The sequence below is a fragment of the Cyrtonyx montezumae genome, unplaced genomic scaffold (assembly GCF_038088225.1).
Source record: "Cyrtonyx montezumae isolate F1298 unplaced genomic scaffold, pur_monq_1.0 scaffold_9, whole genome shotgun sequence".
Classification (NCBI taxonomy): Eukaryota; Metazoa; Chordata; class Aves; order Galliformes; family Odontophoridae; genus Cyrtonyx; species Cyrtonyx montezumae.
This window is the reverse complement of record NW_027072100.1, coordinates 2,947,439-2,973,743: the sequence shown is the minus strand read 5'-3', so window position 1 is coordinate 2,973,743 and position 26,305 is coordinate 2,947,439. Positions and strand designations below refer to the sequence as shown.

At 48.1% G+C, this 26,305-nt stretch overlaps 1 protein-coding gene across 2 annotated transcripts in view; it reads left to right on the top strand.

Annotated features, from left to right (window-relative positions):
• Window positions 1–26,305, top strand: part of TOX2 (TOX high mobility group box family member 2) — a 111,249-nt gene that overhangs the window by 73,426 nt on the left and 11,518 nt on the right. For both annotated transcript variants that reach the window (XM_065754095.1, XM_065754094.1), the window contains exons 4-5: window positions 16,660–16,899; window positions 19,559–19,786. In XM_065754095.1, coding sequence (XP_065610167.1) covers window positions 16,660–16,899; window positions 19,559–19,786 — 468 coding nt within the window. The remainder of the gene's footprint in view (window positions 1–16,659; window positions 16,900–19,558; window positions 19,787–26,305) is intronic.

Sequence of the window (26,305 nt, the reverse complement as noted above, 5' to 3'; positions counted from 1 at the left end):
CCGACTGCAGACAGCTGGCCATCTGGTTCGCATTAATCCGAGGGAGGAGGCTGCACTCTTACCTGCAGGGACATCGCTTTCCTTTCAGGATGAGTTCTCTAACTCTGTGTTCATCTTGAGCTGAACTGAGGACATCCAGATCGGGAGAGAGGGAAGGGGTGAAAATAAAAAGATTGACAGGACACATTCCTTTCCCAGCTGATCCTCTGCAAAATCCGAGGGCTGCTCTGATTTCTCTGCCTAAACATGGTGTGATGGAAGATCCCTGCCCTCCCTCCAGAGGTGGAGCAAGGCCGTGGTCAGCCCCACAGCTGGCTGGTTTGGCTCTATTGATAGCTTTGGCCAAGATCTCTCAGTTGGAAAATCCACTCCTTTTTACGGTCACGTTCTGTTGTGCAATTTGTACTCCTGGGGGTTACTGCAGCTTCAGTGGCTGCCCATCTCCCAGCCAAATTGAGCACCTCTGCGATGGGCAGTGCACACTTGCAGCAGTGGATGCTTTGCAGCATTTGTGGAGCATCTATGCACGACTTTCCTCAGAGATGAATTCCCAACAGTGGAGCCCAGATAGGGTGGAAAAGGTTTTTAAATCCTTTTACAAATGACCAAACTGGTGGAGTACTGGCTGTTCTGGAACCCGTACAGATCATGTTAGGGAATTTGTAAGGCAGATTAAAGAGATCTCTGTCGCACACAGGGCACAGCAGATCTGGAACTTCCTTCTTTTATAATTTAGCATCTGTGGTTCTGCCATGCTGTTTTACAAGGCAAAAATCCAATTCCTGAAGGGACAGAAGCCAAAGTTCAGCACCGAGTATTATGCCCTGATGAGGGTGTTGTATTAATGCCAAGTGGAAGAGCAATATCACTGCTGTTTTATGGGATGTGTGCACGTGTGGCTAAGCAGCATGGTTCTGTAAACATTTCCTCTGCTAACCTAGTGAATATTTATTTTGTAGTTAAGACCTATACAGTCAGGCTAGCTGAGGAAGGCACGTCGTGTGGAGCTGCACAAGGTCTAGCCAGGGGAATTGTTAGAATTCATTTTTGCTCTGGCTTCTCACAGTCCCAGAGATATGTGACCTAACAAAACTTTCCTGCTGTGAATTCCCACAGAATTTAGAGGGAAAAAACCTGGATCTGCTGGGATCACACAGGGCTGCACACCCAAGCCTCATCCTGCAGGGAATGACTTGTGTACACGTTTCTGTTGTGTGTTAACATCCTTAGGGTTGCACAGAAAAACAACTAACTACAGAAATCCTGCCTCTTGCTTTTGTGCTTCGGGACAAAAACCCAGCACTACCTTGAAATCCCTTTGAAAATTTGGATTTCATGATCCGTAATGAGTGAGTGAAGCTAGAGTTCTCCTGAGTGACAGTTTGCCTCATTCCCTTTTGCTTTGCTTTCTCAGTGAAGTAGAAAAGCCATACACAGTACAGTGAATTTAGTTCAGTCAACAGCAGCTCAGCCACGCTGATTTATTGGAGCCATTCACTGGGAAGTGCTGCACTTCTCTGGAAGTGCCCATGAATTTCATGTGGATTTTTACTCTTGCCCATGAGTGGTCAAAGGATTTAGTTATCACAACCAGATTTTTGCTCTCGTGTCCTTGGCGTGATGCTGCACTCCATCAGTTCTCCTTGGAAGTGTGCTTGGAAGCAGGGGAATTGTGAGTAGAGTCCTCACAGTGGTTTATATCATGTCCTGCTGTATTTGCATGTTTGTAGTGTTAGTGTGTGGGAGTTGGCCATACAATGACAAAAAAGAGGTGTGAGGAAGTGGCCAGTAATGTCTTAATACCCCTTCAATTACTTGGCACACTTGGTTGCCATGTGCACCATGAATAATGATAACTGGACTTCATTTAGAGCTTATATTTAAGGTTCACAGAGGAAAAATTAGATGAATAAGTACAGTTATTGCTGTGGCGAGGTGGCTCCTTTGTAGTACAACTCTACTGTAATTTAAAAAGCATAGATCATTAAAATCAATACGTATTGCAACCAGACTTCCTGAGCTCCATTCTCACTCTCACAAAGACGTGTCAGTCTTGTCAAGAGCTGAGAGCTGAAGTTATGGAAAACAGCATTAGCTCAAGGAAGGTTGGGTTTAATCTTTCCTCAAATAAACCTTTTTCTAGCTCCTCTCTTCCCTATGTCGATCACTGGATAGAAGTGCAAGTATTTAACATGAGCAGAGCAGACTTCTCAGGCTCTCCAAACTGATTATAGGACAGCCAGCAGTGCCATGAAACAGTTGAGTTGTGAGCATGTAGCTTGTTTATGGGTTTGTAATCAGCTTCTGGGAAAAAAGCTTGGCTTTACAGCACCAAGCTTGAGCTGGGAGCATGTCTGAAGGCATTTCCAGGAGGAGCTGGGGCTCAGAGTTCCCATCCAGGGGTTCCTTCATGTCTTGTCTCCCTGAGCCCCTTCCTTTGGGGCCAGGGCTGTGATTTTTTCTGGTTTTGGGGCAGTGGGAAGCTGATTCTGCAGCTTGGTGCAGAGGATCTGACAAGAGAGTTATGGGAAGTCTTTTGTGAGCATGAGAACTACTAAGCAATGAGCCCGGACACTTTGTTAAACACAATGCAAGTGTGGAAAATGCCAACATGGATAAGCCAGCTTTGTGGGGTGATACCCAGGTGAGAGCTGCTCTCCAGGACTGAGGCACCCAACTGGCTGGCTTTGGGAGGGAGGAGGCAGAGGCTCAACGGACCTGTCTGAGCCTTGGGGTGGAATGAGCATCTCTGTGGTGTTCTGGGGAGAGTGGGACCAGGTGCATCAGTCCCCGTGTTAGGTGCTTGCCATTGCATAGGTGTTGATTTTTCCATCTATTTAGTGGAGAGGGCCAGAAGCACCTTGCAAGCTGCCAGAGAGTTAAGAAATCATGTAGAACATCCCAGCAGATGTCTTCACAGGTGTGAACAGGTCCGTTGAGGTGCAGCCGTGGAGGAGAAAGGGATGTCTTGCTCTTCGCATCAATCCCAGGGACTCAAATCTTCAAAGGAGATGTTTGTACTGCTCTGTGAGGTTGGAATCCTGCAGGAGTAAAGGGATCACCAGGAGCCCTCTCACTGGGTGTGCTGCACCAGCATCCCACCACGGTCCACAAGGCTTCGGGGAGAAGCAGCTCCCAGCTGGATGAAACCAAGGGCAGCTTCCAGCGGTGTGGACCGCAGAGCTTTCACAGACTCAGCACCACAGCCCTTCCCAGAGGCAGAACCGGATCTGGGAGCAGAAAGGGAATGGGGCTGAGTCATGCACTGACATCACAGCAGCACGGGGCTGGCGTCAGAGCTGAGCTGGCACGGTTACATGCATTTGGTATTCCAGGCGAGCTGCCGCAGTGGCAGAGAAAATTATTCACAGATCAAAAAAGAAAGGCATTAGCAGTACAAAGTGTCATGATTTTCTCTGTTCTACCACAAGGTTGAAACAAGATGCCAGCTGCAGTACATGAGAAACAGCTTGAAGGAACACCAGGAGAAACGTGCTGATTGCTCCTGAAGGCCCCACGCAGTTTGCAGGGAGGGATCGCTGGCTAATTGATGGGGAGGTGCAGCAGCACAGGGCTCGGGGGGTGGATCTGGAGCTGAGCATCACAACAGGAGCGCGGCAGTCGCGTGTGTTGTGTCACTGGGAATAAAGGCCGGGGTGAGCAGAGGGCTGCCAGCCACTGCGCTGTAATTGAGAGATGTCGAACCGGATTTTTGCCGCAGAGAAATATAAGAAGAAAAAAAAGAGGAATATAAAGTTTGCAGCAGAGGTGCTGGCTCCTGCCGTGCGCACAGGGGAATAGAGAGTCTGCAAAAATCAGATGCAAATATCAACAAGCATACGTCACTGTTAACGCTGGGTACTCTGATGAAGCCGTACCTCAAAAAAAGCATCAGATGCAACATTCTGCTATTGCCTGAGGTCTTATATCAGGGGCTGTTTGGCCTGAGGTGTCAGATTCCAGCAAGGATTTGCCAATGAGGCCATGGGCTGCGGGCACCAGTCCTGTCCCCTACAGCAAAGATCCGAATGGATGCAAAACACTGCAAGTGACTGTGAGTGCCTCCTATGGGCCTGAAACATTCATAGTTTGCTGTAGGCAGAGGCATGTATGGAAGTGACTGTCCATGACTCAGACTAAAAGGAACCAAGCCAATTAAAATGCCTTGATTGGTAAGAATCACTGAACTGTAGGGGTTGGAAGGGACCTCTAGAGATCATTGAGTCCAACCCCCTACCATTGCAGCTCCCAGCCCAGGTTGCACAGGTAGGCGTCCAGGTGGGTCCTGAACGTCTCCAGAGGAGGAGACTCCACCACCTCTCTGTGCAGCTGTGCCAGTGCTCCGTCACTGCACTGTGAAGAAGTTCCCACACACATTTGTGCAGAACTTCCTATGCTTCAGTTTGTGGCCATTTCCCCTCATCCTGTCACCACACACTGCTGAGAAGAGTCCGGCCTCGTCTCTTTGCCTCCTGCTCCTCAGATATTTATAGACGTGAATCAGATCCCCTCTGAGTCTTCTTTTTTCAGGGCTGAACAGCTCCAGGTACCTCATCCTTTCCTCATAAGGGAGGTGCTCCACACCCTTCACCATATCTGTGGCCCTCTGCTGGACTCTTTCCAGGAGATTTCTGTCTTTTTTATACTGGGGAGCCCAGAACTGGACACAGTACTCCAGATGAGGCCTCACCAGGCAGAGTAGAGAGGGAGGATCACCTCCCTCGATTTGCTGGCCATGCTCTTCTTAATGCACCCCAGGATCCCATTGGCCTTCTTGGCCACCAGGGCACACTGCTCATGGCCAGCCTGTCATCCACCAGGACACCCAGGTCCCTCTCCTCAGAGCTCCTCTCCAGCAGCTCATCCCCAGCCTGTACTGGTGCATGCAGTTATTCCTCCCTAGGTGTAAGACTCTACACTTGCTCTTGTTAAACCATCTGATTCCTTTCTGCCCAACACTCCATCCTGTCCAGGTCTTGCTGAATGGTAACACAGCTTTCTGGCACGTCAGCCATTCCTCCCAGCTTCGTATTGTCAGCAAACTTGCTGAAGATGGACTCTATCCCCTCCTCAAGGTCATTGATGACGATGTTGAACAGGACTGGACCCAGCACTAACCCGAGGAACACCACTAAGTACAGGCCTCCAACTGGACTCTGTGCCACTCATCACAGCCCTCTGAGCTCTGCCTGTCAGCCAGTTCTCAACCCAAGAACTAAGTTGCTTTGCTATAGAGGTACCGCTGAGCAAGCAGACTGGCTCTGTTGTGCCCATGAGGATGCCCTGGCTGCTTGTTTTTCTGGAAGCAAAGCTGTCAAAGATTGGATGCAGAAGCTGCCTTGCCATTGAGCAGCATAGCTTGATCTCTGTGCCAAGGAGGTGGGCAACTGCTCTGCCTGGCACGGCACCCCTGGCTCATGCAGCAGGACTCTGGGGCATTCCAGTAGCAAGTGTTTGCCCAAGCAAACATTTTGCAGTCCTGTGAACAGGTGAATTGCCGCTACTGCTTCTCTGCTCCATTCTCCTTCACATCACTGACCCTTGCTGGCAGGGATGGCAGCTGGGGGAAATATTTTGATTTGCAAACCAAGGCACTGTGACTTGGTGCCGCTGATGAGCACAGCTGCAGCACCCCACGATGCCATTTTACAGCCTTTCCTCAGCGCAGGACCGTGCTTTGAAATGAAGAAGTTCCTTCTTAAAATAGCAAAACACACTGAATTATACAGCCACTTGATAATTATTTTTTAGTGCTGTTGCTAAAAATGTCCCATTAAGAAATGAGAGTGCCATCAGGCTACTGCACACAGGGAACTTCTTTCCAGATGTGCTTTATTCAGGAATTTTGGCCAGCCCAGATCTCAGGAGTAAATATTTACAGCTCTCTGTCCATCCCCACTGTCTGTGCAGAGCATGGCACAGGGCACCCATGGGTGCCACCCAGCGTGGCTGAGTGGAGGGGAGATGTGCACACGGGTGGGAACAGATATGCACCCAATATTAATGATGAGTTTGGAAGCTTTGCCTAATTGCATTGTCTCTCTTAATATGATGAGGCAAATATTGATGAGTGGGACTTCTTATTCTCCTTGTAATCAGCGACATAAATTGGAAACACCTTTATAAAGAGTTAATAAAAATGTGTAAACACAGACTCGAGTACAAACTATTGAGCAGCGTGCTGTAAAACATTCTGGTGTTTATTGTATTAATTGAATATTCATGAGATGCCAATTTAAATTACAGTTCACAACTGTTGCTGTGTCTAATGAATAATTTAAACAAGTGTGGCCAAAGAGATTTCAACGCCGCATTAGCAAACTGCAAGGGATTAAGCAACAGAGAATTTATAATTAGCTTTGTATATCCTATAATAAATTCATTGGAAAGATGGTTTTAATTATCCCACATGTTAATTCAGAATTCAGTGCAATAATTTTTGATTGAGAAGTAACCCTTTCTTCCCAGATAACGTATTTCGTCTTCGTTTCCTGAACCTCAGGATGTTGGATGTGTGGCTATGCTCAGTCCTTGCAAACTGTGTGTGCCGTGTCGCAGCCCTGCTCTGTCCAGCCTGTCCTTCTCAGTGCCCTGATGGGTGCTTGGGAAATGCTGTCTGTTCCTGGAAAATGTACCTACAGAAGTGGTAATTTTCGCTGTAATTTTTGCTGGTCATCTCCTATTAAGTTTTTAAACAAAACCAAGGATGGGCGTCAGTAAAACCCTGAAACTCAAGCTGAGATTGTTCTATAGAGTGGGAACACAATGGGTTTTCTGAGTTTGGGAGAAAACCTTCAAAGCACAGTTGGAAACGGAATGCTTTGGTCTTGGAAGATTGTAGGAAGACTTTGGGCCCTTGAAGCCCATGGCTGGGCTGCGGAGGATGGAGGTGTTGTGGAGCTGTCCCGATGCCGGTGCTGTTCTGCTCATTTACAAAACAATCCACCACCAGCGTGCCTCACCATCTAGCAGAACAGGGGTTTCTTGGAGCAGGGAGAGCAGGCCTGAGCTGTCACACACTTGGCAATGCACTACAGCCACGGTGTGCCACGAGTGTGGAGGGAACGGCAACGTCTTAATGAACTGTGAGCCCTTGGGAGGGTAAGCATCTTCTGTGCTCTGCCTTCCTCCTGCTTCCCCTCACCTCCAGGCTTTGCTGTGTGGTTTGCTTGCTTTTAAAGAACCTAAGGGCCGTGTTTGCTGTTGCCACATTGTGTCCGTCAGATGAGGTCAATGTGATCAGTGCTGAGCAGGAGCAGCTGTGGGGCCAGGATGTCCCAGGCTGCCTTTGGGTTTCCCCATGCCTTCAGCTGCCACGCTGGTGCCTCTGCCTTTGGGTGGCTGCAGTTACTGAGGTTGATGAATGGACAGCATCGCTGTAATGCAGTGCGTTATCGGTGGCATTTATTGATCAAACCTCAGGACTCCATCGATCAAGCTCTCCAGTGTCAGCTTGTAATCCCAGTGGAAAAAATTAAGACTATAATGGGGTCGTGTGTTGCTTGTGGTTTTAAAACCAGTGGATTATGTGTTTCGGGAGGGAAGGAAGTGGTTTCAATGGCCCAAATCCCTCCCATTACCAGGATTAAATGAAGGCTATAGGTAGGAACCTGTGGTGGTGGCACTGCAGGCTGGGCAGAGTGAAACCCCGTTAAACATGGCATTGTGTCAGCTCTGTCCATGCTGGAAGGAAAGAAAGGGATCTCTCTGATGCCTGTTATCCGTCAGGCAGCACTCCAGCATGACAGCACACTGCTGGACTGAGCAGCTCTCACTAGCCCTTAATGCAAGTAATCCAATAGTATGGATTGCACAGTGCAGGCAGCACGGCAGCAGAGGTTAATGTTGCTGCTCGAGTCTAAATAAACACTTCTCCAAACTTTGATTCTGTACTTCGGTGTTTGCATGTTGGCAGTTTGTGCTGGTATGGCATCTGTGGTTCTATTAGCTAGTGACAAAATGAGAAGGGCTGCTTGTTGGTGAGGCAGAGCAGAAGTTATCACATCTGGCTCTCGTGGCAGGAGACAACGCTCTCTCAGAGTTTCTCTTCTCTGCTCCCTCCTGCAATTAGTTTTGTGCATACAGCATCATTTGGGCTTTTCGCACCTCTTTTAAGTGTGCTCACATTCCCTCTAATTAAAGACAAGCAGATAACAGACAGCACCTTCTGTTAGCAGTTTATGCAGTGCAGTGGAGTTGCTGCAAACCTTGCTGCTCCCAGTTTCCCCTGTGCAGAGCAGCTCTCTGCTTTACTGATTGGCAGAAGGTTCAGTCCCTGCCTCACACTGCTCCAGCAGAGCTGCATCTACAGACTCATGGAGTTTCCCAACCAATATTAAGTCACAGAAGTATCATTTTTCTCTGAGTGATGGTGTTCCTGATAATCAGTGACTCTTACGAGACGTTTATCACAGAGCAGCACAATAATCCCAGCAATATTTGGGCACGGAGTTGGGGTCAGGAAGGGAGTAGCCCCCTGCAGGTGTGTTGAAGTGATGTGGTTTGTGCAGATGTGGGATCAGCACCAGGGGACTCAACTCTTTCTAATGCAGCCAGCTTTTCTTTCACAGAATGTAATCCCACCAGGATTATTTTTGTCTGTATTCTTCCCATTTTCTGCTTGTTTTCTAAAATTGCTTCTTTTTTCCTTCTTCTTTCTCTTCTTCATATGCTCCCTGCCATAAAATGTAGAGACCTGTCGTTACTTTTGAGTCTATTGCTTGATGTGAATGCAATATCTAAAACATCTGCAAAGAGCCAAGAGAAACATTAACCAAAGTGAACTGTGCCATGCAGGAAGACTTCAGTCATCTGCAGGAGCCATGAAATGCTGCAGTGTGATGGGATGCAACAGGATGCACTGTAGCACAAGGGGTGGAAGTAATACCACCAGGTCTGCAGGAGGGGACTTCTGACCATCTCAGCAGTTCAAAATCTTTTAGAAAGAAGTCTGAGCTGTAACTTGAGACATAAAACACGTCGTAACTTCTGTTTATCCCTAAGGCTGTTTGCACAAAACCAGATATCTGCTTCTAGGGAATCCATCAGCTCTTCTTGAATCCTGTGGGATGAGGGATGGTCTCCCTGAGCACCACATTGCACTGCTAGGGAGCAGTTCCATGGCCAGAGGTGACCTGCAGAGTGTGCCCAGGGCCCCCTGCAGCAATAGGTGACCCTGGGAAGCACGCAGCAAGCCCTGCTATTGAGTTAATTACTTTCTTAGAAGATTTTAACAGTGGATTAAGGATCTGTCTTCCTGACAGCACCCTTGGGATTAAAAAGTGAAAACTGAAAAGGAAAGAAAAATCTCAGGTCAGGTTGTTGCTTAGATGTGATGATCTTGAATACGGTTTTCAAGCTAAAGGACTTGTGATTCCTTGAAAATCAGGTGAATGGATAGCATCACACTAGAGAGAGTTCTCTTCATTCCCATGGGAATAGCTTTGACCAGCATGCACAAGGATTCTTTCCACCAGAAGCAGCCTCAGACTTTCTCCATGACCACCTTGCAGAGGCAGCACCCGATGGGACCTGGGTGAGGCCATCCCCGTGTTGGCATCCCCAGCAGCACAGGCCATGGGATGTCACCACAGCATCTTGTGTCCCCAAGCTGGAGAGCTCCTTCCAGTTCCTCTCACTGACTCAGTCCTATCTCCACTCCCAGTCTCTCAGCTCCTCAGCCCGTACATCTGCAGAGATTCCTTACCCACCCAGTTTGCTCTTTGCAAAACTCTCTTGCCAACACACACAAAGGGCATGTGGTGATTTGATGGAGTTTTATACCCTCTATGGATGGATGGAGGGCCCAGGACATGGTGCTCTTGAATATTTTCCCACCACAGGGAAATTCTGGTCCCTGCTTTGGGGACGTGGTGGTGATGTCACGCCCGGGTGAGCAGTGATTGCCTTCATGTACAAGTGGTTGTTAGAAAACCACTAAATAATGTATTCAGAAAACACGCTGGAAATTAATGGAACAGATTATTTGCAAACATGTTCACTGAATTATCAAGCTTGTTTTTTATCCATGAAAAAATGATCTTAAAAAAAAAAAAGAAAGAAAAGAAAGGGTGTTTTATTGAATACATTATTTACAGCCTTTGCTGTAACTGAGAGCAGGTGAGAAGCGTGTGGCTGGGGCACAGGTGTCACGCTCCAGGACTAGCTTGGACATGTTCAGACATGTTCACCAGCAAACTTCGAGGCAATGGTATAAAATATTAGTCTCCTACAACAGGTTGCCCAGATCCTCATCTCAGTTGCAGTGTTTGTCTGTGGGACAGCTAGTGCACCCTGGATTTGGTATTTTGGATTTGGGATGAGCCAAGCTTTTGCAAACCTTGGGTATTCTCCTCAAGAAGCAAGTTGGAGCAGGTCTGCCACGTGGGTGGCACTTCTCAGGGGAATGAGCAATGGCCACCCCTGCTAGCCGTCAGTAATACTGGCAAATGAGCCTGGTGGACAGTCATATCACATGAAAACAGAATTCAGTTTGTGCTGTACTGTTCCTTTTGGCTGTGCTCCTCCAGCACAGGGAGCAAGGGGAACATTAACGAGAAATGTTTCCCGTTTGCGGAGCAGTCTCCATCCTGTTTTGCACTGCTGTTCTCACCCAGAAGTTACAGTAATCTTCATAACGAGGTGTTAATTGTGTTTGGAGGATTCTTTCCCCCCCGTAATAGCAGGATGTGGTACCACTAGATCACAGGCTGTCAAAGTGCTGAGTGCAGATTTCAGGCAGGTGCTTTCCAGCCCCAGCCCTTGGTCCTGCTTTGTGCCTGCCAGGGAGCTTCTCTTCGGGGAAAAAACACCCCGTTACCTCTATTTAAGGGGATAACTTGGCAAGTGTCTGAGATATTGAATGTACAGCCTGAACTTCCAGGGCACACTCATGCAAAATGCATCCAGAAATGTGGCTGCCAGTGAGGACTGTGGAAACTGGAGATGGTTGAGGCTGGAGGAGACATGGAGCAGGTTTGGCAGTACCAGAAGCAATTAAAAAAAACCCCTCAGGGAAGGGTGGATATAAACACCTCTGAAGCAGGGGGAGCTCCAGGAACGTGGTCCGGGGTTGGCTGCGTGGCTGTGCAGCAGAGCTCTGTGTTGCAAAGCATTATATTTGAAGCTGCCAGTATCAATTAGAAAGGTCGGGGTTTCAAATTAGGTAGCATTTAGAGCAGACCGTAAAACTCTCTTTTCTCGAATATATCTGCTCAAATCCTCTTTAAATCAGCAGGCTGAGCTAGCTTGTCTGGCTTGAAATAACAGAGCGAGGAGCACTCAGTGCCACTAATGCCGATATTTATTAATTCCCGGAATACTGGGGAAGCTCTGGAGGATAAGAAAAGAGCTAATGTGCAAATATTTAAAAAGGGAAACAGAACAGCCCAGGTAATTACAGCCCTGTCAATCTGCCGTCAATACTCAACAACACAACGGAGTGGCAGATCCAGGCCTCAATTAATAAAGAATTAAGGGAAGGTAATATAATTAATGCCAATCAACACGGGCTGGTGGAAAACAAATCTTGTCAAACTAACTTGATATCTTTTTTGATGAGATTACAGGTTTGGGTGCTAAGGGTAACGATGTTAACATAATATACTTAGGCATTTGCAAGACATTTGACTTGGAAGCACAAAGTGTATTGAGAAAGTCAAACAGTGATTAAATCAATGCAGTACGAGTTTGATGGATCAGTTTGTCATTCTGCCTTCCCAGGGTTTGTTGTATTTTCCCCACTGAAAGAAAGCGTGACATAATTCCAGTGGAGCACGTAGATGATGCAGTAAGCAGGCAAGCAGTGATGGAGGTGTGAAGATCTTTGCAGATTCTGGTAAACTGACCACAAAGAGTTAATTCTCACTGGGAATAAAAAAGCATCTGGAGATGGGGATCTGGATGGCTCCGGGAAAGGGATGGGAGGGATGGGAACACCCATGCTACCACGTGAGTGATGAAGAAGAATTGCATTTCTAATGTGGCTCCCAAAAAGTTGTCTGTGCCCCAACCCCACAAGCTGGCAGCAGTGGGCACCTGCTGCAAGGGGATGCTTGGTGCCAGCACCCAGGACAGGCTCAGCCACGGGCAGGACCCCCTGCACTCACAGAGCCAGGGAAGAGGTGTCCCCACCCCCTGCAGGAACAAACCACTCCCGTGGTAAATCCTCTCCTGCTGCTGCTTTCGTATTCATAATGGGATGATCAGTGGAACCAAAGATGTGTCTGTTACTTTAAAGGATAAATTAGTTTGACTCTTAACTCAATAATTAAAACTGTTATGGCTATGAGCCTGCAGGGATAATGTGCTATTATTATAGTCATTTGTTTCAATTAAATGCTTACTGATTTTACAATAGCAGCTGGGCACCTGTGTGAGATAGCTATTACTCTGAACAAGACATCTCAAATTCCAGCAGAAATTTGTCACTGCACTAAAGCATTTTACATAGACCATGAAAGTTTATTAGGAGCAGTTACAAATCGGGAGGAGGAGGGGTGGTAATTGGGGATATATTTTCTTATCAGCTTCCCTCTCTCCCGCTCTCTCTCTTTTTTAAGTAAATCATCTTTAAGCATTTCAGCTATGGTGATGCGTTTACATTTAAACTTCAATACAGGAAAAAGCCTGCTGGGAAAACTTGGCTCCGAAGCTGCTCAGCAGCTAATTTCTCTCCCTGGTTGATGTGATTGTAATGGTTCGTTCCCAGGAGCACATCCAGGGAGATTCCCAGGACACAGCCCCGACCCACAGACGCCAGTGTCCGTGCTGCCCTGCCCTTCTCCCATGGCAAGGAGCACAGCTTGTGTGTTTGTCAGCCTGTTTCTGTCCTTCAGGAGGATTAGCTGGGGCCTTTATAGGCTGATCTGCATATTCATTAAAAAACAAAAAAGAAATACTGTGGGGAAAAAAAAGTTGCCTTTGAGTTAGTGAAGCCTTTGGGAATCTGCTAAGTGAGATGCACTTAATTACTTCAGCTATGGCTACATCACATCTCGCTTCTGTTGCCCATGAGATGCAGAGCAGCGTCTGTGGAGGCTGCAGACATGCCCAGGGGCTGGCAGCAGCACTCGACGAGCTCGTGGCTCTGGGGTTGCATGGCACAGTGAGCTCTGACCCATCCTGAGAGCTTGTTCTGGTGACAGAGTTCATTATGTTTGTAGGTAATTACACTGGGGCTTACAGCGGGCTCCATGGGTTGTTCTCCTTTGCCATTATCACCTCTGCTCCCAGGTAACTCCTGGTAGGACAAGAGGTAGCGGCCTTAAGACGCACCAGGGGAGTTTCACATTGCATAGTAGGAAAAGAATGGTGATGCAGTGGCACGTGCTGCCCAGGGAGGTGGTGCAGTCACAGTCTCTGGAGGTGTCAGGAAAAGGGTGGTGGGCATAGTAGGATGGGTTGAGGTTGGCCTTGATGATCTTAGAGGTCTTTTCCAACCTTAATGACATTGTGATCCTATGACTTACCTTCGTTTTCACCCTGAACACATTCAATTTGGAGAGGACAAATGGCCCTCTCCAGTCCTGAGGTCGTCATCACCGCAGTGAATGGAGTGCAGGAGGCATGGGCAGTGGCTCTGGGGTGGAGGCAGTTAGCATCTCGCTTCACAAATTCTTATGCAAAAAATGGGTAATGGGGAGAAATGTAGTGAGTGGCAATTGTTGGATCCAGCTGCTGCCCTTCAGCAGATCCCACTGCCCAGAGAGCCTGCAGCCTGGGGAGGCAGAACCACCGATCTTCACCAGACTGTAGGTAAAAATGCCAGTTTTCAATGATGTACAGCAATAAACAGCTGCTTGTGAGGAGGCTTCAGGGTTCCCAGGAAAAACACAGCTACGGCTGGGATGGTGTCAGCTTCTAGGTGGCTCAGCTTCCCTTTTACCCATGAATTTTCATAAACATTTGCAGCATTTGTCCCATATCCATAATTGCACCCTCGGACTTGTTCTGCTCTGAAGCATAAATAACACGCCCTGTAGAGAAGAAGTGTATGATTACATATTTAATGGATAAACGGAGCTGTTGCGGTCTATTGGCCACATAATAAAAGTTTCAGAAAGATTGTCTTAATACGGTGTTTAGCCAAGAGACTGCCATGCCTGCAGATGGGAATGAGCTATTTGAAATCTTAAAAAAATTTAAGCCACATTTCACGACCATCCCCACTTCTGAAACACCCGTCCTTGAAACTCTGCCAAGAACAAGAGCAATCCATGATTCTTTTCCTTAGTGGGATGACTTCTTCAACACGAAAGGTCTTGTTAAGCAGACAGCATGTGACCTTTTCCTCTGCCACCATTTGGGAAGGAACAATCATGCTGGCCCTTCTCCCCCCTTGCAGGCTCCCCATCGCTGCCTGTCCCATCATGATTGCAAATTACTTTACAACTTCGGGAATCCCCTCCCTGATGCATCCCATGTTACCCAAGTCCATTGTCCACCCCCGCCTTGCTTAACAGGGGTGGTCACAGCATACATGTCTGCAGTGCATTCTTGGTTGGGATTGTTGCATTTTGCAAGGAGAGGCCGAGCCTTTGCAACAAGGCAGCTAGAAGAGTGCATAACACTTCACATAGTTCAGGAAGTGAGTTTTGGCTCTGTGCCGGAGCAAATCCAGCCCCACTGCCTTTGCAAACACACATTTCCTTGGAAGCAACAATGCAGTGTGGCCAGCAAGCCAGCCCCAGCCAAACTCTGCTGCTGTGTAAATACAAGGCGTGATAAACCCCTGCACTTTGTAATTAATATGGCAACAGGGCAAAACTAGGAAAGTCTGCTCCCCTAATGCGTGCTTCTCGACTGATGGAGAGTAGGAAAGTAAGAGCAGAGCATGCTGTCCTGTGTTGTTCAAAGCTCCTGATTCCTGACCTGCAGCTCTAAAGCTGGTTTTGCACTGGGATTTATTTCCTCTGAAGCCTGCCGAGCCCCTGTAGGTCTACCCCAGGTTTCTTTCTGCATGTGCTGCTAATGGAGCTGGCAAGCCTCCCCTGGTAATGAGAGATTGCACCTCAGCAGGCTTATCAGAAATGAAGGTTGTTAATAAATAAATCCTGGGTCTTTAAGCTCATGTTAACATTAATCAGATTAATATAAAAGGGAAAAAAAACAGTGCTTCTGATAGGGTTTGCTTTCCCCTCCATCACTCACTGCTCAGCTGCTGGACCTGGTGATGCAGGGGGGGGCAGCTCAGAGCTGTAAGGCGTGGAGAGGAGAGGTGGTGGGAAATAGGGACTCTGGGCTCAGCAGTGGAACAGCCCCACATTTCTGTTCCAAATCTTCCAAGATTGGTGGGCCCAGCAGCCTCAGGAGGCAGTGCTGGCCCCAGTGGTTAATGCAGTGCACCTGTGTCCCTACAGCTGCTTGGTATTGGTCACTTCAGTCCCACTGGATATCCCTTCATTCTTATGGGTACAGAGAAATGGGATTTAGGGATTCATGAGAATTCTGGGGGCAACTCTGTCACAAAGCATCCTCTCTCATCACTGTTCTCCATGCATGTGTGTACATCACTTCTGGTCTCTTCTCAACACAAAATAGTAATGATGGTGCAGGAATTTCCATTGCCATTCTTCAGATGTTTTTGTACTATGTTCATGTTGAGTGAGATCAAGATCAGCAGCAGTATTTAAAACTGAGAGAGACATCTCCGGGAAGCACTGTACTCTGTACTTGGCACCGGTGAGGCCTCATCTTGAGTGATGCATTCAGTGTTGGGTCCCCCACTACAAGAAAGACATTGAGGTCCTGGAGCTTGTCTGGAGAAGGGCAGCGAAGCTGTGAGGTCTGGAGCACAAATGTGATGGGGAGCGGCTGAGGGAATGGAATGGTTCAGTCTGGAGAAGAGGAGGCTCAGGGGAGACTTTACCACTCTCTACAACTGCCTGAAAGGAAGTGGTGGCAAGTGGGGGCCAGCTTCTTTTCCCAAGTAACAGTGATAGGGCAGCCCACCATGGTGGAAATGGGGGACTGAGACTTTTCTGATAGCTTCTGTCTCCCAATTTTGCATCTACATTTAACCCCAGTACCCGCCAGCTGTGGGATGTTGGTTGTAACACCTTCACAAAGCCAGACAAGAGGATATTTTTCACCTGTTCAGTTACTAAGATCAGCACTACAAGTTGCTCAGGAGCAGAATGCTCCTGATGCTCCAAATGAGCATCCTCAACCTCTGAAGCTGCATCACTACCCTGGCTAGCCAGACAACCACCTTAAATTCCCAGTGTTGCTGAGCAGCAATGGCCTTGTATCTACAATAGTAAAGCTTGGACACAAAGAAAAAAAATCCTGCCCTGGACATGGTGGCACTCGTACTTGTAGTTTTGATCTGGCCCCAGATTGCTCATTTCCGAACTTTTCTTTCAACCCCCTGGCAGGTGCCACCACCACTGGTCTCCAAGATGGGTAGGGGCAACTCTGGGCACACACTGTTTTTTACAGAGACAACTTAGCATCTCTCTGCAATCCTGGCAGGTAGGGAGATGGCAGGAGCTGAGCCCTTGGTGCCCTTGACTCATTTCTTGCTCTTGGCTTGCTTGAAAGAGACATGAGGAAGACTTTGTCATCCCTGTAGAATCAACCAGTAAGAGCACATCATAACAGCATCACAAATAACTGAATATGTTTTTTAACTACAAAGTGATGTTCTTCTTTACTCAGATCCAGGAGATGGTCCACTCGGACGCCGCATCCTACGAGACCAACCGACAAGTGCCACTGCTGAACCGCCCCGGCATGCTGGCTGGCCCCATGGGTGCCCTCAGCCAGTCACAGCTCATTTCACAGATGGGGATGCGCAGCAGCGTCACCCATGGCTCCCCGTCACCCCCAGGGAGCAAGTCTGCTACACCATCTCCTTCCAGCTCTACTCAGGAAGAGGAGACAGAGTCACACTATAAGGTACAAGCATTCACAGCTCTTCCATCGGGTGCTAGGAGGACGTGGGGGATGTTTTCCAGCCATGCTAAACAAGAGCACTTTACATCCATTTCTTTTGTATAAGTAGCTTTATGTATATGTATTTACAAATATGTATACACACACACACATATACATAAAAATATGCTTTCCCAAAGTTGGGAAAACTGTTTCCAGACCAGAATGAGGTACACCATGGTAGGTCAGTTCACACGTCACGTTGGTATAGCAGGTTTGGCTTTCCAGCTTTCCAGGCATGTAGACATGAAATGAATAAAAAATCCAAAGGCTTTTGTAGGGCTTTTGGGACACCTTGATCGTTGCCTACCGTTGTCAAAATGCAGCAGCAAAGCATGCTCTTCTGCTGGCCTCTGTGAGTCTTCTGTCTGCTGTTTGTTGAGGACAGCTTGCAGTGATTGCAGGGTCACACATGTTGTTATAGGTGGAACTTCACAAAGCCTCTGACTGCATATCTGAGGATTCTGTAGGGTGAGATGTGCCATTGGACACCACGGGCTGCTGTCTCCCAGAGCCTGTAGCACACAGCTTTGGGCAATTACCATAGAGCTGTAATCTTTCCTGTCAGTGGAAAATGAGTTTTCATCTTAGTTACACACCGAGTCCTCTCACTGCCTCTTCCAGCATTGCTCAGCTCTTCTCCTGGCAGCCTGGTGCCACAGGAGTCACTGCTGAGGACATGGTTTTGTGGCTGGATCTCATTGGGCCACTGATGCATGTTGGGGTAGGAAGAATACAGAGATGTCCAAGTTACACGCGGTGGTTTGATTTTTTGTCATCTCATTTTTCTGCCCAGTAAGATAGGTGAAACAAGAGTGATGTATCTGATGAGCAGAAAGGTAATGAAAGCTGCTGTGTGCCCTGCAGGTTTCTGTCTGCTTTCTCTACATACACAGCTCTTAGAATCATTCAGAGGGACCCATCGGTCATTTTTTGTATGGCCATTTGTGGTGCTTATACAAGGGGTCATCAAAGCAACATCCAGTGAGCAGAAATCAATCCTGTGGATAAGAAAACCACACATTAAAGAAATGGGTCTGATGGCAGAGGGTGGTTCAGGTGAAGCAGGTCCTCAGAGCCAGGGACCCTATAATTGTAGGAGGTCCCCAAGGAGTACTGGGGGGTTAACAACTGTGTTGCTCTAGGGATGGAGATGTGTTTATAACCAGCTGTCAGATCCCCATAGTTCTGAACATTGTGGTGTTCATGAGGTGCAGTCTTTCAGGGGTTTGACACCTCTGAGGGCTGCCAGCACCCCTGAAGATGTCCTCTTTGGCTTTTCCATCAATGCCATTGGCTCTTTGGTGCAGGGCTGACTCCACAGCCATTGCATTACAACGAAAGGAAACCTTCCTGCTCCAAGGCTGTCAGCCACATTCTGCCTTCAGATGTAGTGGTTGGCAACCCTGCCCATGACAGAGGGGTTGGAACTAGATGATCTTTAAGGCCCCCTCCAACCTAAGCCATTCTGTGATGTCCCCTGCTCCTTCCCATGGCCACCAGCGAGGTCAGCCCCCCTGTGGCACATGAGTGAATCAGGCAGGACTGTGGTTACTTACAATGCCATCTCACTCGCTAATGGACTGAAGCCCTGTTATTAATTTTTTCTCTCCTAATAAGGTGGCCTTTCACCTCAATGCCTCCCATTTAAGCCCAATTGGATAATTTTAAATTAAATGCCATTTTTGGTCTCTCTGCTCATTCACTAATGGTCACTGCCTCTTTGACAAATGTCACTGTACTGATACTGAACTTAATGACCGTCTGAGTTCTTCTGTACAGAGAACACAAGCAGGGCTGCCCTTTCTCCCCGTGCTGGCCATGCCAACCAACATGAAGCTTCTGAAGTCCAAGCACCCTGCACCGACAATCCAATTAGCAAATTGCAAACTCATCTTTTGCTCCCAGCACTCACAGGACATTCAGTTTTTGCAGTATCTTGGTGTTAAAGCCAGGAGGTGCCTTGAGACCTCTGATAACTGGCCAATCACTGCCCAAGGGATGCATTCCACAGCTCCTGCAGCCCCATATGTCTAGTGGCTTGGCCAGGCACAAGCTGAGCAATAGGATCTTGTTTCTGTGCTCCCTTCACTGGAAACACCCCTGTTTGCACCTCACTGGTTGGCTCTCAGCCCCATGCTCCCTTTGGTCCAAGCACCTAGCTTTGTCTGGCAGCACCCAGAGAGGCTGCAGTAAGGGAAAGTTGCCTGTGTATCACTCACTGCAAGGAGTTTAAAGAGCTGGTTACTGTATATTTGTATGGGGAGATAAGTCATGCATGAATGATGACTGCCAGCAGCATCTTGCAAAGGGGGATTGTGGGGCTGGAGGTCAGCGGGATGAGTCTGCAGGAATTCAAGAGCTGGGAAGCAGTGTGCTTGGAGAGATCCTGGGATAGGATGGAGAGTGATCTTGTGATACGAGGGAGGGGAGGTATCTGAGGATCACTGTTGAGAAAGCCCCAGCTTTGGAAGGAGGAGCAGAAAAGACCCCTTGGGCATCCACACCATACTGGCAGTCCTCCTGCTCCTGCCCCATCCCCTCCCACTGCTGACTAGCTGGAAAGGGACCTGTGCCAGACAGCCCACAGCTGCCCGCTAAGGGACTCTTTTGATTTTTGCAGGTCACTGGAGAGAAAAGACCATCAACAGATCTGGGCAAAAAGCCCAAAAGCCAAAAGAAGAAGAAAAAGAAGGATCCCAATGAGCCTCAGAAGCCCGTGTCAGCATACGCCCTGTTTTTCAGAGACACGCAAGCTGCTATCAAAGGGCAAAACCCCAATGCTACCTTTGGAGATGTATCAAAAATCGTTGCATCGATGTGGGATGGTTTGGGAGAAGAGCAAAAACAAGTGAGTTATCTTTATAGTGATTTTTGTTTAGCAATTCATGTTTGGGTTTTTTTTCCATTGCAAAGGGTCAGCATCTCTCCAGGATATTTAGGAGCACAGTCAATGGCCCTGTAAGATACAGTGCCTGTTTCACCTCTGCTCTTTTTGTTACATGGGGAAGTGCAAATCTCCCTGACAATTAATTATTCTTGATAAGGACATGCTTTGTAAAAACCTCAGTGGTATTTCCCTGGCATGAGCTCTTTCATGGAAAATACTTATTTATTTGCATGCAAAGAGTGACTGCAAACTGGCAAAAAATGGTTAGCTCTCTACATCACTAGCCAGAAATCGAATGTTTAGGGCTTAAAAGCTTGAGCAGGAGACATCTGAAGTAGCCCTGCAGGGGAAGCCTTCCTGCCTCAGAGCTGTTGACAGCATTCATCCTCGCAGGCAGCCATGTGGGTCTGAGTTCAATGGCTTTGCTGATGCTGAGTCAGTTACAGCAGCCCGTAATTGCTTGGTCCTTGCTGAGAAAACCACAGGGAACCCTTTCCACAGCACACGTGGGTTTTTGTTGGGCAGAGTGAGGTCTGACACTGTGTGTGATGCATCTGTGAGCCCAACCACACTGGGGCTGATGGTCCTTCCCACACAGAGCCCTCTTCTCAGCCCAGCTCCAGCTCTGGTTGTGTGCCCATGGCCTGGACTCAGTGCGGCTGTATTTAGGGTGGGAGCAGCAGAGAGGAAAAATCACTGAAATTGAAGTCAAGCTGCTAGGAAATTGTCTTGTTTTCCATTCTGCACCTTACAAGCAAGGCGATTTGCCAGGCTGACAGCCATTTTGCTGATCCATTGCAGTTCCTGTAGTGGGCAGGGTGTTGTGTTGATGCTTTCACAACTCTGCCTTTCCCTCGCACGCACCTTCTTTCTGAAATCCATCAGAAGTCCTCTGACCATGTGGGCTTCCTTTGCAGCCCATGGGTGCAGTGATGAAGGCCTGGGGCTGTCCCCAGGCTGTGAGGCTGTCCCTGAGGCATGAGGCAGTCTCCCAGGATCTGCAGGGCAGGGACTGACTTTGGGCCATAGTGGAAGGGGTCCAGGAGTATGGAGAAACCTGCCCCAGGCTCTCTGTGTTTTCTTGATACTGCCTTCTTTCCACTTGACATCTCACTCTGCCTCTCCCTTACTCCATCTGGATAGAAGTATCTCTGTAGGTTGGGTGCTGAGTTCATCTGTGAATGTGGTTTATGTAGTGGAAGAGCTGTGGCAACCCTGACTCAGCACAGTGCAAATACTCAGCTCTTAATTAACAGCAGGGATTTAACCAGTCCGTTTATCTTCCCTGCTAACTCTCCCTTCTTCTCCTCGCTGTGTCTTGACACGCGCTTTCTAAGTGGCTCCATTTCTCCCTCTGTAATTGATTTGATTAAGTCATTTGTTCCTTGTCTGGGTGCTTAAATATTAACTTCCTGCCTTTGTCTCCAGCTGTGTGCTCCCCTCCCAGCACAGCTACCTCCAGGCTGGAGGGACGCCGTGCTGCTCTGTGCGATGGGGCACGTTCACGTGTTGAGTGCCTGGCTGGATGAGAGCCCCGTTAGTCCCTGTTTGCTTTCTCCTGCCAGCACTCTCGTCAGGTTTGTTTGGATTTGTAAGACAATACAATGGAAAGAAGGAAAGCAGAAAAGAAGAAAATAGAAACTACATTAGCCAAATGTCTTCAAAACATAAAAACAAGGATGTCCAGCATGTCCTTTCTCCCAAGGGCTGCACGCGTGATGCATGTGTGACGAAGGCAGACAGCCAAGTGCTCTGGGGAGGAGACAGTGACCAAGCAGGACAGCTCAGCAGCGATGGGATCACTGGCCCAGATCCATGTGAGACCTTTTAGTTCACCTTCATAGCCTCACTGCAGAAGAGGTGCAGAAGGCAAACTGGGGTAAAGGCAACACACTGATGGAGAGCAGGCAAGCAGAAGGCTGAGTCTGGATGTCCTCACTCAAGTCAGACCAAGGCTTTAGTGAAAGGAATCTTCCCCTGGTCCTACTGTGAGATTTGGGGCAGGTGGGTGAGATCTGGGGCTGCACTGTGGTATGCTGACCCCCTCATACCCCAAACCTCAGGAAAATATTTGCTTCTCCGGCAGGCTGATGTGCAGAGCTCAGCCCCACCACGCAGCTCATGGCCTGATGCTTTCATCGCTGTACCTTCAGCTTTAGATGAGGTTTACCCACCTCATTGCTGCTTGCCAGCAGGCTCATTGTTTTACCCAGCCCCTGGTGTGCTTTGTTCCTGCCTGGTCAGGGACAGCACAAGGAGGGACACAATGCTGTAAATCCAATTCCCACCATTCCTACAAAAGGAACTGGGATGCCAACCACATGCCAGGGAGGACAGGCAGCACAGAGAGGGTTAATCCCCTGCCATTTGGGCTGCTAATGATTATATGCATTGTGATATCAAAGCTGTAGCTATTTATTTGCCATCGAGCAGGTGCTGCTGCTCCCACAAAGCAAATTTGCTTTCTCCTCCTGATGAAACAAGCAAAATAAAGGTTGCTCACGTACCATTTCAGATATTTTTTTTTTCTTCCCTGTGCAAAAGCTGAAAGACAAACATTGAGCGGGAATCAGAATGCACATTATGCAAGAAACCATATAATCTAGGAGCATCTTTGATTTGGCTGCTGCTGTCACAGCCATGCATTTCGCAGAGGGTTTTTTTCCCTCTCTGTCGTTCTCACTGGTTTATCATTTGTGCCTTTGTCATTTTGTTCCTTCTTCTTCTTCTCTTCTCAGCCTCTTCACAATGAATCTTCATTTTCCCTCTGACACACTTGTATCTAAATTTCCTTATTTCCTGCCTTTTTTTATTTATATCTGTTGCCTGGTGATTTGATCATGCTGTGGAATACAGGATTAGCAATCTCCGTGTCCTTGGGTACTGCTCAAGGACACCTGTTCGGCAAGTGGCGGTTTTCTTCCCCACTTTAACCCCTTCCAGCATGGCTGCATGTGTCTAACAGCCACAGATAACAATGCCCTGAAATATCCGCGGCGCTGCATTAGCGGGATGTTGTAATCTGCATTCTTCAACAGCTGGCGTGGCCCTTCCTAAGGAGCTTACATGGGAATCTGAAGAATGCGACTCGGGGAAGGAAAAATATTAATACGTACTCTTTGAACTTTGCAAATAGTTTAGCAGCTGTTCCTGTAGAGATAGCTTAGACTTCGGTGGAGAGAGAAATGCTAATGCAGCCATTATCATCCACTGGGGTACCTGGCATTGTAAGCCACCTGCAGCTCCTGGCCCTGCTCGAGGCTCCACAATTTCCTGCTCGGTGCTATTTCTGTATGACAGCACTGTCAGAAGAGGTCTGAGGCACGAGAAGAGTCTGGGGACCCACCAAGGGCACGAGGGTTCTGGCACATGTGAGCTCATGATGCTCATGCTGGCCCAGCCATGCAAAGCTGCTCCACGGCAAAATGCATACGTGATTTTCCCATGCAGATGCACTGCCTTGAGAACAACACGGCATGCAGACTCCAGGGATAAATTACCCACCAGAAGAATTACTTGCTCTGCAGAAAATAATAGATCACCCATCTAATCAGCTCCATCTGCTCGTTGAACCTGATCCATCACCTGGTGACAGGGCACGATGTATATTTAGAGAACAGACAAGTCTGGGGCCAGCTGGAAGGCTGCATTATGGCAGAGCCATCACAGAGGGGGGGTCCTGTGTGGTCTGCATGCAGTGTGGCCAGCCAACTGTCCGCATCCAGCGCTGCTCTGGGGCTGTTGGTGCAGGAGCCAGGAGTGCTGCTGGCTGCTTCCCAACGCCTGGCAGCAAGGGGATGGAAGGAGCCCAGTTTTAGCATCTTCTGAGCGCCAAGAAAAGTCATGTATTGGAGAAGAATGAAAGCACCGATCCCAAAAGATGTCAGGAGAGAGCTCTGGAGATCAGGGTAGTGATCAGGAGGATGTGAAAAGGCAGGACTGCTTCTAAATGCAGCTTCAAAAGTGTGAGGAGCAAAATGAGAGCTGGGGAAGATGTGTACTGTGTGTTTTTCCTCCTCCTTTGAGGTTAAGGGTTGGATTTGTCCCTCTCCTCCCCCACTTCATTTTGGGGGTTCTGTGGGCTCTTCTGTGCGAACCACAAGAACAGTTCCACAACAAAAGCCTTCCTCAGAGGTGTCCTCAGAGCTGTCAGAAATTGTAGCTTGCAGAGCCAGGGGACACAGAGCACCCAGTTATCAACCTCGTGATGGTGATCATGGACAGGTGCCTCCCGTGGCCAAGCTTGCTGGCCTCAGGCTTTAGCAATCCAGAGCACAGCTACTGTACAGAAGGAGGCATGTTAGTATTTATGCCCAAAAGATAATGTGATTTGGGTCAGCTTATTGTAATGGGAGAGGGAGGGGGTAAGCCCTTCCCAAGAGGGATGCTGAGGGGGATGCAGTTGACTTGGGGAAGAGCTGGATGGGAATGTGAGTGTGGTGTGGCTGCATTTGTTATACTCCCAGAGGAGTTGTGGAGGCTGCATGCAAAGCAGAGGGGTGGTAGGGTGCAGAAAGGAAGCACTCTCAAGCCATCGTATAAATAAGCCATAAATTGTGATGATCCCAAGAGATAACTTCAAGGAAAGTATATAGTAGTTACAAGAGAAAAACCTCCAGAACTACAAGCAGAATAAAATCCAAATGTATACATCTGGGGGGAAAAAGTCATGGAATCATAGAAAGGAGGGCAAGGAGAGACTTAAGAGGTCAGCCAGACCATACTGCTGCCTGAAGTCAGGATCAGCTCTACTTAAGCCATTGTTGATGGATGTACGCCTAATCTGTTCTTAAACCTTCAGTGATGGAGATTACATATCTCCCCAGGCAATCTCTTCCAGTGCTTAATTATCCTTACTGCTAGGAATGCTCTGCTCTTGCTTAGCCAACATTTCCCTTGCTACAATTTAAACTCATTGCCTCTTTTCCTATCTGCAGAGAATCGGTCGCTGCCTCCTCCTTTGCAGTGTCACATTTGGAGGCTGTGGTTGCTGGTGGTCTCCTGTATAAGTCAGTGGAGTCCTTCGTTTAGTTAGGTCACTCTACTTGTCAGCTTTTCTCTCCTCGTGGTCTGTTGGAGAATCACAGAACAGCTCAGGTTGGAGGGGACCTTGAAGATGATCGAGCTCCACTCCCAACCCTTATTTCTTTTTTGGAGCAAAGTGCCTCAGACTCCACCTGGGATTTCAGTGGACGATGATATAAAACCAAGGCACCCCTGCATAGAGGAGGAGAATGGGTCTGGGGCAGAGCGTCCCTCTCTCTCCTCTCCAGACTCAGAAAGCAGTGTTGCTGTTAAATGGTTGGGAACAGAGGTTACTGATAACAGCTCCCGCTGTCACACTGTGCCTGCACGACACGGAGCTGCTCGTGGGCGTCAGCAGGGTTCAGAATAATTGTCTCCTCTAATTAACTGGTTATCAAACAAGAACATTTCATTATGGTACAATTACTAGCTGCTTTGCTGAGACACAGAGGTGTCAGGATTACGATCCCAACATATGCTTCTTACAGCTCTGATTTCGTGTTTTCATAATCACTAACCATTTCTGCTCCCCCCTCCCCCCCCAAACCCACCCACTCACTTAATGACTAATGAATCTTCCCGCGAGCAAATAGGAAAAATAAGTCAGTGGGCATGGCAGGTTAGAGAGGAAAACGTGCAAAATGTTTTGAGGATCCTTAAATCTGATAAATTACTTGGAAATTAAAATCCCTGGGAGAAAATGGGATTTAATTAGAAAGTAGCATGGCTTTGTCAGTGTTTAAATTATAATTGTAAAGGTTATAAATACTGCAGTGGAGCTGCTTTTGCACAGAGGATTGGTGAGAAGTTGTGCTCGGGTCTGTGTGACACAGCAGGCTGTGTTTCTGCTGTTAAGCATCCTCAATAGAGTGGACTGTGAGTTAGGAATGCTGTGTGCTCAGGCAGAAGACCCAGCAGGAAGCATGTGGGGATGGCCACCAAGCAGGGGGACCCCTGGGAACACCCCTGAGATGGACACAGCAGGGTGTGGGAGAGCATCCACAGACACACCATGGGCTTGGCCTCCGTTTGCCCTGCCCTGAACCCCATTTGTGGGGACAGGAGCTGACCTGGGATTCGGCCATGGGCAAAATCCCCATAGACATAAGCACAGAGGAGTGCCCGTAGTCTCATATAATTAATTAAGATTGGAAAGACCACAGAGATCATCAACCATCAACCATCAACCCACCACCACCATACCACAAAACCATGTCCCTCTGTGCCACATCTCCACGGTTCTTGAACACCTCCAGGGGTGGTGACTCCATCCCCTCCCTGGGCAGCCTGTGCCATGTGCTGGGAAAGACAGGGACAGATGGAGAGTGGGGAAAAAAGCACAAAACGACCAAGTGCCCAAGATGAATTTTGGTTAGTTATCCATTTATTTGCATTTAGGTTAAGGAAGTGTAACAGGCCTGCCTGCTCCCTGCCTTGGCCATGAAGTGCAGCTTT